Genomic DNA, 13,376 nt, shown 5'->3' on the forward strand with positions numbered 1-13,376 from the left:
TTGCTTGCCCACACAATTTTAGTCTAAATGCCTCTTTTGTAATATTCAGAATTATCAGCATTAGTTGGGCACTTGAAACTTCCATTTTGCTTGGTTTTTGGTGACTAAGTGAATGATGCCACCTGAGCTGCAAGAGTGCATACACCTCAAGAGAGGAGAGAGAGAGGCAAGAAAAAAAAAAAAAAAACAAGCAGCTTTCCAGTGCCTCAGAGGAGATTATCAAGATTGCATAGCCAGGCCTTCTATAGCAGTATCTGGAGGGAGGAAAACAAGTATGGACATAAATTGAAACAAGAAAAGATCCAGATAGATGCTGTGAAATACCTACATCAAGAACCATCAGCTGACAGGAGACTTCTTGCCTGCTATCTTCTGTCTTTTATGTGCTCAATTTATTTATAAAACAATAACAATAATAATAAAAAAGTTTCTCAGATTTAAGTTTTGTTGTTCTTTAACCTAGATTTTATCAGTCTTCTGAAATACAGAATTTCATCTTGTCCTGTACATTTCAAAACTCACCACCACTAGTATGTTCAGTAAAATAATCCACTTGTATTACTATTTTTACTCCAAATTAATCCATACATTCCCCTTACCTTAGCTATGATGCGGCAAAGGTGAGCACCTTCCTGGGTAAGGCTGAATAAACTATTAATCGCCGACTCAGTGATGTACACACTATCCGACAAATCTATTTGCCTCAATAGGTTCTGTGTGAAATAAGACAGTAAAATGCAGTTACTTCCAATGAAAAACGTGAGTATTATATTTAAGATGAGATGGAGCAGAAAGCCTAGTCCATTTAATCCATACCATTTTCCTTCTCACCCGGATAAACTAAAAGCAAAGAAAAACATAGGCAGGAGTCAGATCAATCATATTTTAACATATTTGCTATCACATTTAAATAGATGTAAACAAGAATAGTAATATTTCAAAATAAATATGATCAGAGTAAGAAAACAGGCATTTGTTTGAAACCTTTTAATAAAGAACTCTGCAGTTCAGTAAATTATTATTAGATTTGGCCTGGAATTGAACTAAAAACTTGTGAAGGCAACTAACTGTCTCAGTGCAGAAGATGTATCACAATGTGATAGAGGATTTTCACATTATTTATTAGCAACATTGCCTTACTCTTTCTAACACAACTTACTAAGGCTCTATGATCATCGGTAGTCTTAGTTAAAACGGAAGAGTGTCACTGATTAATAACAGGAATACTCAGAGAGCAATCGTTTATTTCACAAATATACAAAATAGGTTAAATATTTTATCTTTGTAAATAGTTATCTTGCTTTTGTGTGTGTGCCCTTGCAACTGCACAGATAAACACAGCTGCTGGTAGAACACAGCTTAATTTTATTCTTTGAAAGCACATAATCATTAGAAGAAGAATTGTTAGAAGAAGGAAGATAATCATTTACATATTTAACACAACTTTGAAAGAAATGCAAAGAAATATCCCAGATTTTACGCTATTATTGATATAAAGCTCAGTTATCTTCCTTTTCAGACACTGTGTTCTTCCACCCTTCGCATCTCCCTTTAGAAAAATTCTTCTTTAAAAGACATAACTTACCAGTTCACATTATTATATGAATCATTTTCATGAATAAATCCCAACACACTGATTGGAACATAAAGCTCTTGAGTAAATAGTCCTAGCCTCTCACCTAAAGAGTCTGCTCCAGTGTGGTCAACTATCCACAGACAATGTGGTTGTATAGCAGAAGTGAGTATGACTAGGTGGTTCAGAAAACTGCACTTATTATGTTTTGTTTTTATAGATGACCTCTCTCCCAAGTCATCAACAATAGGAATATAGATTGGATGATGCAGAACCCTGCTCTCTTAAAATATATAGGAATTAGGGATCAGGATTTAATGTCTCAGTAAGCGTCATAGTATTCAAACAGAACTATTCACAGTCTACAACTCCTTTTCACATTAAAGGCAATAAGCATCAAAACAACTGAATTTGCAATATGCAGTTATTTATGCACTTAAATTCATATGACGCATTTCATGTAGTTCTCATAAATCCTAACCAAAGTGCATTAGCACGTAGCTTGTTAGCTTGACTATAATTCTGCAAATATATTCTGGAGACTTTCAATTCCTAGCAGTGATCTTTTAAAACTATAGGGGATGTTTCTGAAAGAGACACACATTTTTCTGCAATCTTAAAGCATCAAGGTACATTAGAATTTAAACAATACCATACAGTGATTTTGCTTCAGCACAGTAATAAATACTGTTTAACTATTTCCTTTTTAACAAGCTTATTTTTTCCTGCTCAAAGTCTCAACATAACATCACCTCTAAGACATATACACATGATTTGAGCATAATTAGTTGGGTTTTCTTGGTTGTTGTTGGTTTTGAGGAAGCTGGTACAAGGGGATAGCTAATAAGATCTCAGGAAACTAGTTTAAATCAAGACAGATTGGTTAGACTTACAGGTTATTACCTCAAGAATGCTCTAATGGAAAAAATTTAGAGCATCTGTAACTTCAGCTTAATTACTCAGTGTGTTTATCTACATGTAACCACCACTAAATGTACACATCATGCCTGCAATGCTTCTGGAAGGTTATACACACATACACACACAGACTTTGCTCTCATTGGTCCTCACACTATGGATGAAGGAATTATTCAAAAACTGGTGGATGGTTATGAATTGGATTTATTTTTTTTTTCTACCACGTACATGTAAGAGCTTATTTTCTGTTTTGATGCAACAAGAAAGCTGATAGTCATATATTGTATTTTAACACTACTTCCTAGAGTCTAAGATATGGTTAAAATGTCTGGTGTAATAATATGTATATGAACATCTTCTAGACATTTTAGCTTTTAGTAAGAACTGTCAAGAGCAGGATAGACTTTGTGTGTGCGCGGTTTCTAAAGAAAAGCAGCATCTGCAGGGAGGGAAAAGAAAAATGGGTCCAAAGGTCTAATAAAGTATGCATTGTCCAGAAGTTATCTCCCTTGCACTGAGAGACACCTATCAGGAATGATAATTAACATAGTGAGCCACAAGATCATTTTGTTTGGAAAACAAATCAGGTGAACATGCACCTAAATCTCTTTACAAGATATCTGAATTACCAATCAGAAGTTTGCTGAAAACAGAGCTGTAATTATCAATGTTCTCCCTCGAGGTTCAACAATTTGATAACACTGTTTTTTTGTAGACTAACCTGTGCCTCGTGTGTGAAAACCAGCTCTATCAACTGGCCAAAATACTGAGCAACAGTAGTGAGCGTTTCATTAACACAGGATTTCATGGACCTCAGCATCTGTTCATCCTCAGTTTGTACACACCTAAAAAGAATGGGAAAGGGAAGAAATGACAGAAAACAAGATCCAATTGTTTTTACAAACAATTACAAACAAAGCAGTTGTTTTAAGCTGATTGTCACAGGTGAGCTCTCTGTGTTGTAACAGCACATTAAAAACATGGATGTAACAAGGATTCAGTTGTTCACATGAGTACATCATCTTTTTGCCATTAGCATCACACCAGAATATCAAAGCTTGGTCTGCACATGGTAAGCATAACACCAAAGGTCACTGTTGGACAGTAATGACTGACACAGACTGCATGCCAAATTTTGCTGCAGATGCTGTGTTTATACCAGTGTAACTCTGCTGTTTTCCACTGATGCTTTTTGTTACAGTCACTCTAGAGTGCCTGCATTTCAGCTGCAGCTGTGCATATCCATATTTCCTGATGATAAGTGCGTGTTATATATATATTTTTTTATTTTATTTTATTTTATTTTGTCCTAGTATAATGAAAGCAGGATAAGGGCACAATACGAATGCATGTCCAGAATAATGACTAGAGATAATTTAAATTTAAAGAACAGATTCAAAAGTTAAGCCTTCTAAGAACAAAGATGACACACAGCAAGTTTACAGAGTTGGTGTCACTATCCTGTAACCAATGATACTTGCCAACTGAAGAAACATGATAAAGATGGAAAACATTACACAATTCAAATTAACTAGTGTTTCCACACACAAATACATTACTTTAAATTGTCAAAACATATTACACCTTGGCAGGCCACTAATGGAAGATACGGATTGGTTGATCAGTGCTTCCATCTACACAGTATGTTCCGTTCTATAGGTTGCCTGTATTTCACCTACCTATATTAACATTTTCAAACAGAAAAGGAGGGAAAGGGTTAATGGAGACAGACACTACAGGACTGGGGATCTCATTAAATGTATGTGTAGAATATAAAAGCAAAGTTTGAGCTGTGTGAGTTTGAGAAAAAATAAATATTCCTTGCTTATAATTAGATGGTGTCTTTTTCATTTTTTAGTGTCAGAATTCCAGCATGCATGGAGCTAAGTAAACCAATAAATGCAACTTAAAGGAATGCATATTTTTGTGATTTTGTGGGTCTGATTTACTAAAGTGGGTATTCGCACAGAAGTACATTTTGTATGATAATCTCACACTAAATTTTTCACGGAAGCTGAAATCTTGGTTCCACAGAACTCAATGGGAGTTTTGTCTCAAAAAAGAAACAGACTTTCTCCCTTAATGCCTAAAAGCTCTGAAAAATCCTCTCTCACAGTGTTATATTTATGCCATGTTCCTAGTACAACAGCAGATTCCATCTTTCATTAGGATACATTTTAGATAAAAGCAGTTCACTTCACACACTGGGGGCTAACACAAACTCTTTCAGAATTACAGTTCAAATGTTTGAAGATTTTGCTGGATTTGTACTTCCCATTATTATTCTACGTAATAATAAAAAAGCAAAATGAATATTTCAAACAATAAAAATAATAAATAAATTACCTTTCTGTAAATGCTGTAAATTCTGAACACTTGTCTATTAAAAGTTTTTCCAACTGCAGAGAGAGAAAAGGTTATTTTAAGTAACAATACATATTTGCTTTTTAAAAATAAATAATGCTTGTTCATGATAATTAGGTAAAAACCCTTCGAAACTGTATTATTTCAGATGGACACCATTTTCCTACTTTTCTGAATAAAACAAGTAGAGATAAAAATGAAGGTTAAAATGTGTCGTTTTCTAAATATTAAATGCAAAGGAACTCACTGATGGGGCATTTAATTATTTCAGTCTTGTGGTCACTGAAAACTAAATTTTCTTCAGCAAAATTTGTGAATATTATCAGCACTCAGAATCAGGCCTATGACAAAATAGGATCCATAATGAGTCAAAAATGCTTCCATAGACAAAAGAAATTTAAACATCTTCAGTAAGAGGTGTTGTGTGTAAGAATTTCTTACCAATTGTTTAAAGAAAGTTGCAGTTATTACAATTAAAAAAAAATAAACAAGGCAGAAGACAAGTAAGGCATTACTACCTGGTGCATTTCTTCTGAAGAACTTCTCGTAAATGTGTTGTACTCATTTATCATGGAACGTACATGACAATTGACTCTTACTGTCATGCTGTGGACTCTTTGCCATCTGTTCTTCTCTAGTTTTTGAGCAATCCTGGTCAACTCTGTGCTTATGATCCAAGCTCTTTTTAACAGCAGCTGCAAGTTATTGCATGTGCTATACTGTGAGGAAAGGATGAGTTCATTTTGTTCATCCTTCTCAATGCTGATCGGTTTGGACTGGAGAATACACATGCATTCACAATCTGTCATCAGCTTCAAATCTTCCATCCATCGCTGAACAGAGTCCACCTGAATTAAATGCATGCTAGATAGTAAAGAAAGAAGGAAGAATAAGGTGAAACAAAGTGATCCTTAGAGTAATGATCAGCAATAAAATACTAGTACATCTAACTATCAGGTTGCATTTGACTGACAAAAAGCGACAGATTGAGCAAACAATTTGTTTGTAGTATAACACAGAACCATGCTTTGCATTCTATTCCAAAGAAAAACTTTGTGTTTCTGATCACCTTTACATCACACACCATGCTACAAAATTATTAGAGAAAAATGAGCAGAGAATAGAGATGACTAAGCAGAAGTTTAGATTGTAGTTTGGGGAGAAAACAGTTCTACAGTTTCTTGTAAATTCAAAGTTTGATACAACGAAGTAGCAATGTTCTGAGCATGTTTGCTTACTACTTATGGGACTGTTAACATTTTCTAGACATTTTGCCTGTTACTTTCTCACTGAACAGGCAAGTTTTACCTTGCAGCATCTTTTCAAAGCCCTTTACATCCACTCTGACACAGCCAAACCAAGAGAGATAATGATGCTGTCAGCAATATTGGTTTCTGCCATAACATAATCCCTTAAACCTCAGCCGAACTCTACTTCCCAACCAGTCCTTTATCTTTCCCTGTGCTTCTCACTGCTGTCTGTGCAATGTGCACATTTAACTACCAAAGCACATTTTTGCACTAAAGCAAACATGCTGTGAAACAATGAGGCTGAAAGAACTCAGGTATACCCTGACACAAGGCAACGAGCCTGCATTTTGTGCACTTGCACCCTCTGGCAGGGATGCAATTAGCGAAGTGTGGTACCCTAGGCAGCAGTAGTACTGAGCTTGTCTTTGTGACTGTTCCCAAATTCCCCAGAGACTCAATGCAAGCACTCTGATCCCTTTGCCTCCCTGGCAATTTGCCTTCTCTGTCAAAGGCCTGGCTGGTTCCTCACTGCGTTTTGCAGAAGGCCTGGGAGCCTGCACTTGTACAGCTGTGTATTTTGACTCTCACCTACCACACCTAAGGCTGGAACTCCACTTCCTTTTGTGGAAGAAAGCTCCCCAAAGAAAGCATCACCTCTGCCAAGGCATTCCACCCGACCCTTGCTTTCAAACCTAGGACAGAACACTCTCCATGTCCAGAAATCAGTCTTTTTTTTTTTTTTCCAGGTTTAACAGTAGGACCAGATTTTTTCAGTTTGTTTTCCCCTTCCCAATCCTCAAAAGAGAGTATATATTAACCTTGTAGTTAATATATATGTGTAAACATGGAAAATGCACATTTAATACATTTCTAATATAAATAGTAGATATATAAAAACTGAATAAATACACCATTGTATAGAGCTAAGGGAAAAAGATGAGTTAAGAAAAAAAAATGTAATTTATTTTCAAATTTCTTGAATTTTCCTCCTCTTCAACCAAAAGCTTAAAAGATGCTCCATATGTTGGTTGCTAGAATCAGGATAAATGAATGATACCATGACGATATCACAGGCCACGCTAACTTTTTTGATCTTGCAACAGGAAAGACTGATTTCATCAATATCTGTCCCCCAGTGGGCCCAAAATATACCTTCTCAATACTATATCACTCACCCATAAAAGCATAGCAGGAGGCCAAGAGTTTGATAATCACTGTAAGTCTCTATGGTATAGGAAATTGATTTTGTACATCTAAAATAGTTTCCACAGAATTAATAAACAATCATGACTAGTGGATGTAACGTTAGTATACAAAAAAAAAATCACAAAAAGAGCACTTCACTAATGGAGAATTTCAGATTTCTGAGCTGCAACAAATAAAAAAAATATCAATTTTCATCAGCTGCTTATTTAGCTTTAATTTTCTGATAGCCCTTCTCAATATGAAATCCTTGAAAATTTTATTATCTCTTCCTCAAGTGAGGTATTTTGTCCAAATTTCTGTTGATATCATACAGCTAAATCTGGCATTGTGGTGGAGTACTGTCTACCTTCTGACATGTGCTGCAGTTTTTCCAAGATGCTACATCAGAAAGAACAAAAAGAAAGTTTGTATTATAGCCTCCATTCTTTTAGTCTGGACAGGGACTTATTGCACTCAGCCCCACAGCACTAATGCTGTGTGCTGTTATAAAGGCACATAAAGCCCTACTGTTAGGGCAAAATCAACAACTGCACTAGCCAAACTAAGGAAGACTACGCAGAAGGCCTTTTCAACTACTGTTGAAACATCAGATGAATTCAAGAAATCCCCTTCCATACCAATAAGGTAATACTGCACAAATTATCAAAATTTATTATATGCATATGGAGTCTCACCTCAAGTATAATTTAAAATAAATCAACAACAAACAAGATACAAGAGATCAGTTGCATTGATCTAATCCGCCTTTCACCACACATGATGAATCTACTTTAAATTTTAAACTTTCCAAACTACCGCTATTTAAGGTGTTTCTTTACTCAGTTTTGAACATTGTGTAATTGCATTTTATGTTCAATTGTGGCTCACTTTTTTCTTGCTGTGCGTATTCTCCCTATTGCCTTTTTGAATGTGAAGCAAGGTTTCCTAATAGATAAAAAAAACTTTAGAACTTTGAAACCATGATTTATATTGACATGCACTCTTTGCACGCAGTACAGGATAAACTCACTTGACAGAGTAATGTATTTTTCATTTGTAAAGTACATTATGATAATTGATTAAATCTGTTTAGTGAGCACAGAAACTCCTACATTATGTTTACATGGCGAAAAAAGCTCAAATAGGTTAGTCAGATAAAACAAGAAATAAAATCATAGAATCTAGAATATCATAAAATATAGCTCATGTTTTCTTTAATCTCAAAAGGAAATCTTTACTCCAACAAGAAAAAAAAAAAGGATTATAAACTGTATAAAAAAAAGATTTAGAAAAAAACTCTTGTTGCTTGCCTCTTTTCCTACTAAAGTAATTGTCAGTAATACAGTAGGGAAATTTATGATATTTTATCACATGAAATTTAGTGTTCTTTAAACTAACCTGGTAGGGAAAAAAAATATTTTTTGCTTTTTTTTTTTTCCAGACAAAACCACAGAAAACTTTCCTTTCTCACTATGTCGAATTTTCTGACGTGTTATTCTTTAAATATATTTATATTATGTTTATTCAAATGAAATATATAAATGATCTTTTACTCACATCTCCACTTATTCAAAAGGAATCTTCCTGAACATTCAGTACACAAATTTGCAGATTATCTTTTATATATTAAAATAAGGAAAGCAAAATGTGTGATCATTCCTTATTACCTTTCAAAAATCATATTCCAAACTGCATTTACTGATAGCTGAAAGCAAGTAGTAAGTTTCTATCTCGTCTCCCATTACTGAAAAAAATATTATGCCTAAAAAATAAAAACAGCCATAATGGGTCAGGCCAAAAATCTGTCTAGCCCATTATCCTGCTCCCAACACAGCCATTAGCAGATGCATAAGGAAAGATTACAAGAGGCATGGCAGGAGCTGAGCAACCCCTCCTTCCCATCTTCTGGCAATTAGTGGTTCAGGAACTTCCTAAGCCAAAATACATGTCTGAGCAGGATGTTTTCACAATTCATGAAACAAAAGTAGCCATTAATCCCTTTTTGAACTCAGTTAAACTTTTGGCCTTCACAGCATCTAGGGGCAGTGTCTCACAGTGTTTGATTATGTTTTGTGTGAAAAAGTGTTTCTTATTGTTTTAAACTAACTGCCTGGGGATATTAACACAAGCTCTTTAGTTCTTGTAAGCAAAGAAATACTGAAAGACAGCTCCGCATTCACTTTCTTTGTGTAATTCATTATTTTGTTTGCCCTACCATATCTCCTGAGTTCTCATTTTCAAGCTAGAGAAATTCAGTTTATCTAGTCTGTCACCATACAGAAGTGACTTCGCACATCTGATCAGCTGTTTACCCTTTCCCATATTTTCTAAAACCATTGCTAGCTATCCTATGCCCTTACAAGATGAGACAGCAAGAACAGCACACAATATCCAAAATTCAGGTACATCAGATTTATACAAATGAATCACATTTTCTGTGAATTCTTGTTTTCCAAGAATTCCCAAAATTACATTTCTCTTTTACGTGTTTCAAGAGAGCTGTTTCATTTTTTATCTTCCAGAAAAAACTACTACTTTTCATTTAGAATCTTTTTTTTCACTATTGGAAAAGTTAGTTCTTCTGTATGTATGATGAAAGAGGTGTTTTTTGAGTTCCCTTCTTCTAGCATGCACTATGTTCATTAACATTTAATTTGATGAGGCATTTTATGTTTTAGTGACTCAATATTGACAGACACTTCAGTGATTTTGTAGTTGCAGTTATTTTGAATTAACCTGAATGATTTTGCATCAGTTGAAGTGGTGTTGATGCAAAATACAACTACTACTGTTTTCCAGGTGGTTAACAAATAAGTTGAACAATATTGGTTCAAGCATAGGGACCTCACTGGTGTGATTTTGTCCAGTTCTGTTTTATTAATCACCAGTAGTTGGTTACTGACAGAGACCTTCATGTTTATGGATGATTCCCCACCAGTTTGAATTTCTGGATTCAGTATGCCATGGCATATTGACAAAAAAGCAATTTATCTAGAGTCTACATTAAAGAAGCAGCATTTCATGTAAAAATAGCAGTAAAAATAATTCAGTGCAAAATAAAAAGTCAAAAGAGTCTCCAGCATTTCTTAAAGTCATTCTGTTTTAATTGAGGTTGTAAAACAGTTGATGAAGTTTCCAAGACCATTCAACTGAATTTGAGCACCTACCAATTTGAATACTCTGAATTCTAGTGTCCCTGCCAAAGAAAGTCTTTTTTAAATTGTATTATTTTGACAAAACCATTTGGCATCACAGGCTGAAACAATCTTAGAACAGCACATTAAAAGATGTTGCTTCAACAGACACTCAGACCTTGTTTCATACAGACACTTCTACACTATGGAACACAGTGCAGACATCCTGGAGAAAGGCTTACTGAAAAAGATTCATCTTACATTTTTAAGACATATGTTATATTCAGAGTTTTGTTTCCAACACTTTTTCCATCTTGTTTTATCTAGCAAGTAGTTCATTAACTAATGAATCACAGGATCTCTAGGATCAACCTTATAGGTGGCAACACTCCCTATGTTATGCTGGTGCTACATGAATACAAGAAATAACTAGATCACTTGTGTAAAAATTTCCAGCTTGGGACTTTCTACTGGCAGCACATACTCTTTTTTAAATTGCAAATGTTATAATGAAAAAGAGTTATGCCTCCATTTTAATGCTGAATTTCAGTAAGTACTGAAGTTTCATGTTTTATAACTATGTGGAAGCCTAAACTGATCAATCCACGTGAATAATTCCCATGTCTGTTATATTTATAAAGAGGAAAGGCTTCTGCTGTGTGGAATTATGTTTTTTTGAGGCTTCTTAGTCTTTTTATCCATTTTTACCTGTTATGACAGATTTATTACCAATCCTAATGATAGCATTTACTACAGCTTCCAGATAAGCCTACAGTGAATCAATGCCAAGTCTTACAACTGTGCTCAAATTTATTATTCTAATTAGCAGTAGGTAATTAATTGGCAACAAACAACTTCTTGAATGGATTTAGCCCCCTCTTTGAACATAATTCACCTCTAATTTTTTTCTAATTCATCTGTTCAAAATTATTCATAGGTACCCAATATACCCAGGGCCAGTGTCTACATTAATATAATAGACAGCAGAACTCAACTATCAGCGGAAGGATTTAATGAAGAGCCTCAGAGAAGGCTCTTATTTATCCTCAAGTTGCTTTATGCTATTAATTGCATGAAAGAGCCTTGTAGATCCATGATATATTTGCACTGATTTTAGCAAAATTTCATATAGCTAGAGAGCTAACTTAAGTGATATTGAATAGCTTTGGGGCAGCTTATAGTCAGGTTCCTGATTTTTAAGTGAAAACTCTTGCTTTGCAGATCATACCTAAAGAAGTCTATGAATATTTGACATTTGTAATTGACGTGGCAAGCTAAAGAATTAGCCAAATGATTCCCCTTGATTTGACTTTTTCTAGTAAAACATCAGCGACCCAACTTCACTAGGACAAAAGTTGGGTTTGGTATGCATTATTTAAACCCTCAGAAAACAGAAAAAAGCAAGGTCATCCCTAGTCTTAAAAAAAAAAGTTAATAGGTTATATTAGTCATATTTTAATTAGCCTCAACAATTAGTCAACCATTACAGTTATGGAAATCTAAGAATTTCCCCAGATGAAGTCTCTAACTGATAATGCAAACTATAACCCTCAAAATATTACTCAAAACAGAAGAGTTTAAGTGTTGTAGTCAGCCAAACACCCTGAACTGTATTCTAGAAAACAGAACTCTTAGAGTGCATTGATCACCCTTCCACCTCTGTTTAATTTAGGAGTAGGTTTAAACCACAAAGAAGTGCAGCAGAATTTAATGGAGGATTTAATGCATTACCACTAGGAGGTTCAGGAAGCAGGATGCCAATGAGCAGGATTATATTGCTAACAAAACCAGAATTACTCAAAGATCACAAATAAAATACAAATTTCTCATGATAATGATAAAAAATTAACTGTTTTGTTGACCAAGGACACAACAACACTTCTGTTTTTTGTTGTTGTTGTTGTTTGTTTTAATAACTGATGCCCACGATCTTTTTCACCTGACCTGAAACCAGCAATGGTCCCCTTGTCATTTACTGAAACTTCAATGCAACCAAATTCAGTTTGGCATCTGTGCTCTGGGATGGAGTTACTGAAACCAGCCTCCTTGAAGTCGGCGCTACTATAGTGAAAACATGTTAAAACCACAAAAAGCTTGTGCTTTGATAGGCATCCATCCAATTTCTGCAGGGAAATTAAATGCAGACCAGTCTGTGAAACTTAGAACTAAACAACTGTGGTCAGACTGCTGCATTCTGTGAAATCTTGTGCATCCACAAATATGGAAGAAACGTCTATAAGGAAAGTAAAAATACTATAAATACTTTTAATATATTAGGCATGGTGTATGGCTTCATCGCACCTAATTAAAAGGCCACATAAATCATTCAGTGTTAAGTGCTGCACGAATGTTCCTCTCAGATCTTTATGCCTTTCTGAGAAATCCTCACTGTAAGTTGTCCCCCTAAAAATGTCTGGAAATTTTATACTATCCCAGAATTACTGGCACACTATAGAACATATGGAAGACATGATATAAAATCACAGACTAATTCAGCTTGCTAATTAGGTTATGTAAAATCTAGGTTAAACTTATCAAATGTTAATTTTCTTCACACAGAAGAAAATCTTCACTTTTCTTCACTTCCTACAGCTTAGGTAGGGCCAGGTCTTTTCCAGCCTCCATCAACTGAATGGATAGTCAGAAGGCAAAAGGACAAATTCAGCCTGGTTTGATGGATTTTCACGTTGTGACTGGTACATCACATTGTTAAAACAGCAGCTGTCTCAACAAGCACTTAAGCCACTGAGTTTGCAGAATATAAAGACAGCAATTAATGAGGGTAGGATTTCCTGACAGAATGGAAGGAAATGTTAAATAAAACATGCTTTCAGCAGCTTAACAATAGTATAAGGCTACAGCTTGCAGGCAAAAGCTGAACAAACACTATACAAATATTGTCACGATCACCAACTAAGTCGATACATCTGTTCAATTTATATTTGCATAACA

The 13,376-nt window shown here is 34.9% G+C and overlaps 1 protein-coding gene across 6 annotated transcripts in view; it reads right to left on the reverse strand.

Moving 5' to 3' along the window:
- INSC (INSC spindle orientation adaptor protein) overlaps positions 1-13,376 on the reverse strand; it is a 135,756-nt gene that overhangs the window by 59,728 nt on the left and 62,652 nt on the right. For all 6 annotated transcript variants that reach the window (XM_068685217.1, XM_068685218.1, XM_068685220.1 and 3 more), the window contains 4 exons: positions 5,374-5,719; positions 4,838-4,890; positions 3,213-3,336; positions 600-713 (listed from right to left, as the gene is read on the reverse strand). In XM_068685217.1, coding sequence (XP_068541318.1) covers positions 600-713; positions 3,213-3,336; positions 4,838-4,890; positions 5,374-5,719 — 637 coding nt within the window. The remainder of the gene's footprint in view (positions 1-599; positions 714-3,212; positions 3,337-4,837; positions 4,891-5,373; positions 5,720-13,376) is intronic.

Source organism: Anas acuta, chromosome 5, assembly GCF_963932015.1.
Source record: "Anas acuta chromosome 5, bAnaAcu1.1, whole genome shotgun sequence".
NCBI lineage: Eukaryota > Metazoa > Chordata > Aves > Anseriformes > Anatidae > Anas > Anas acuta.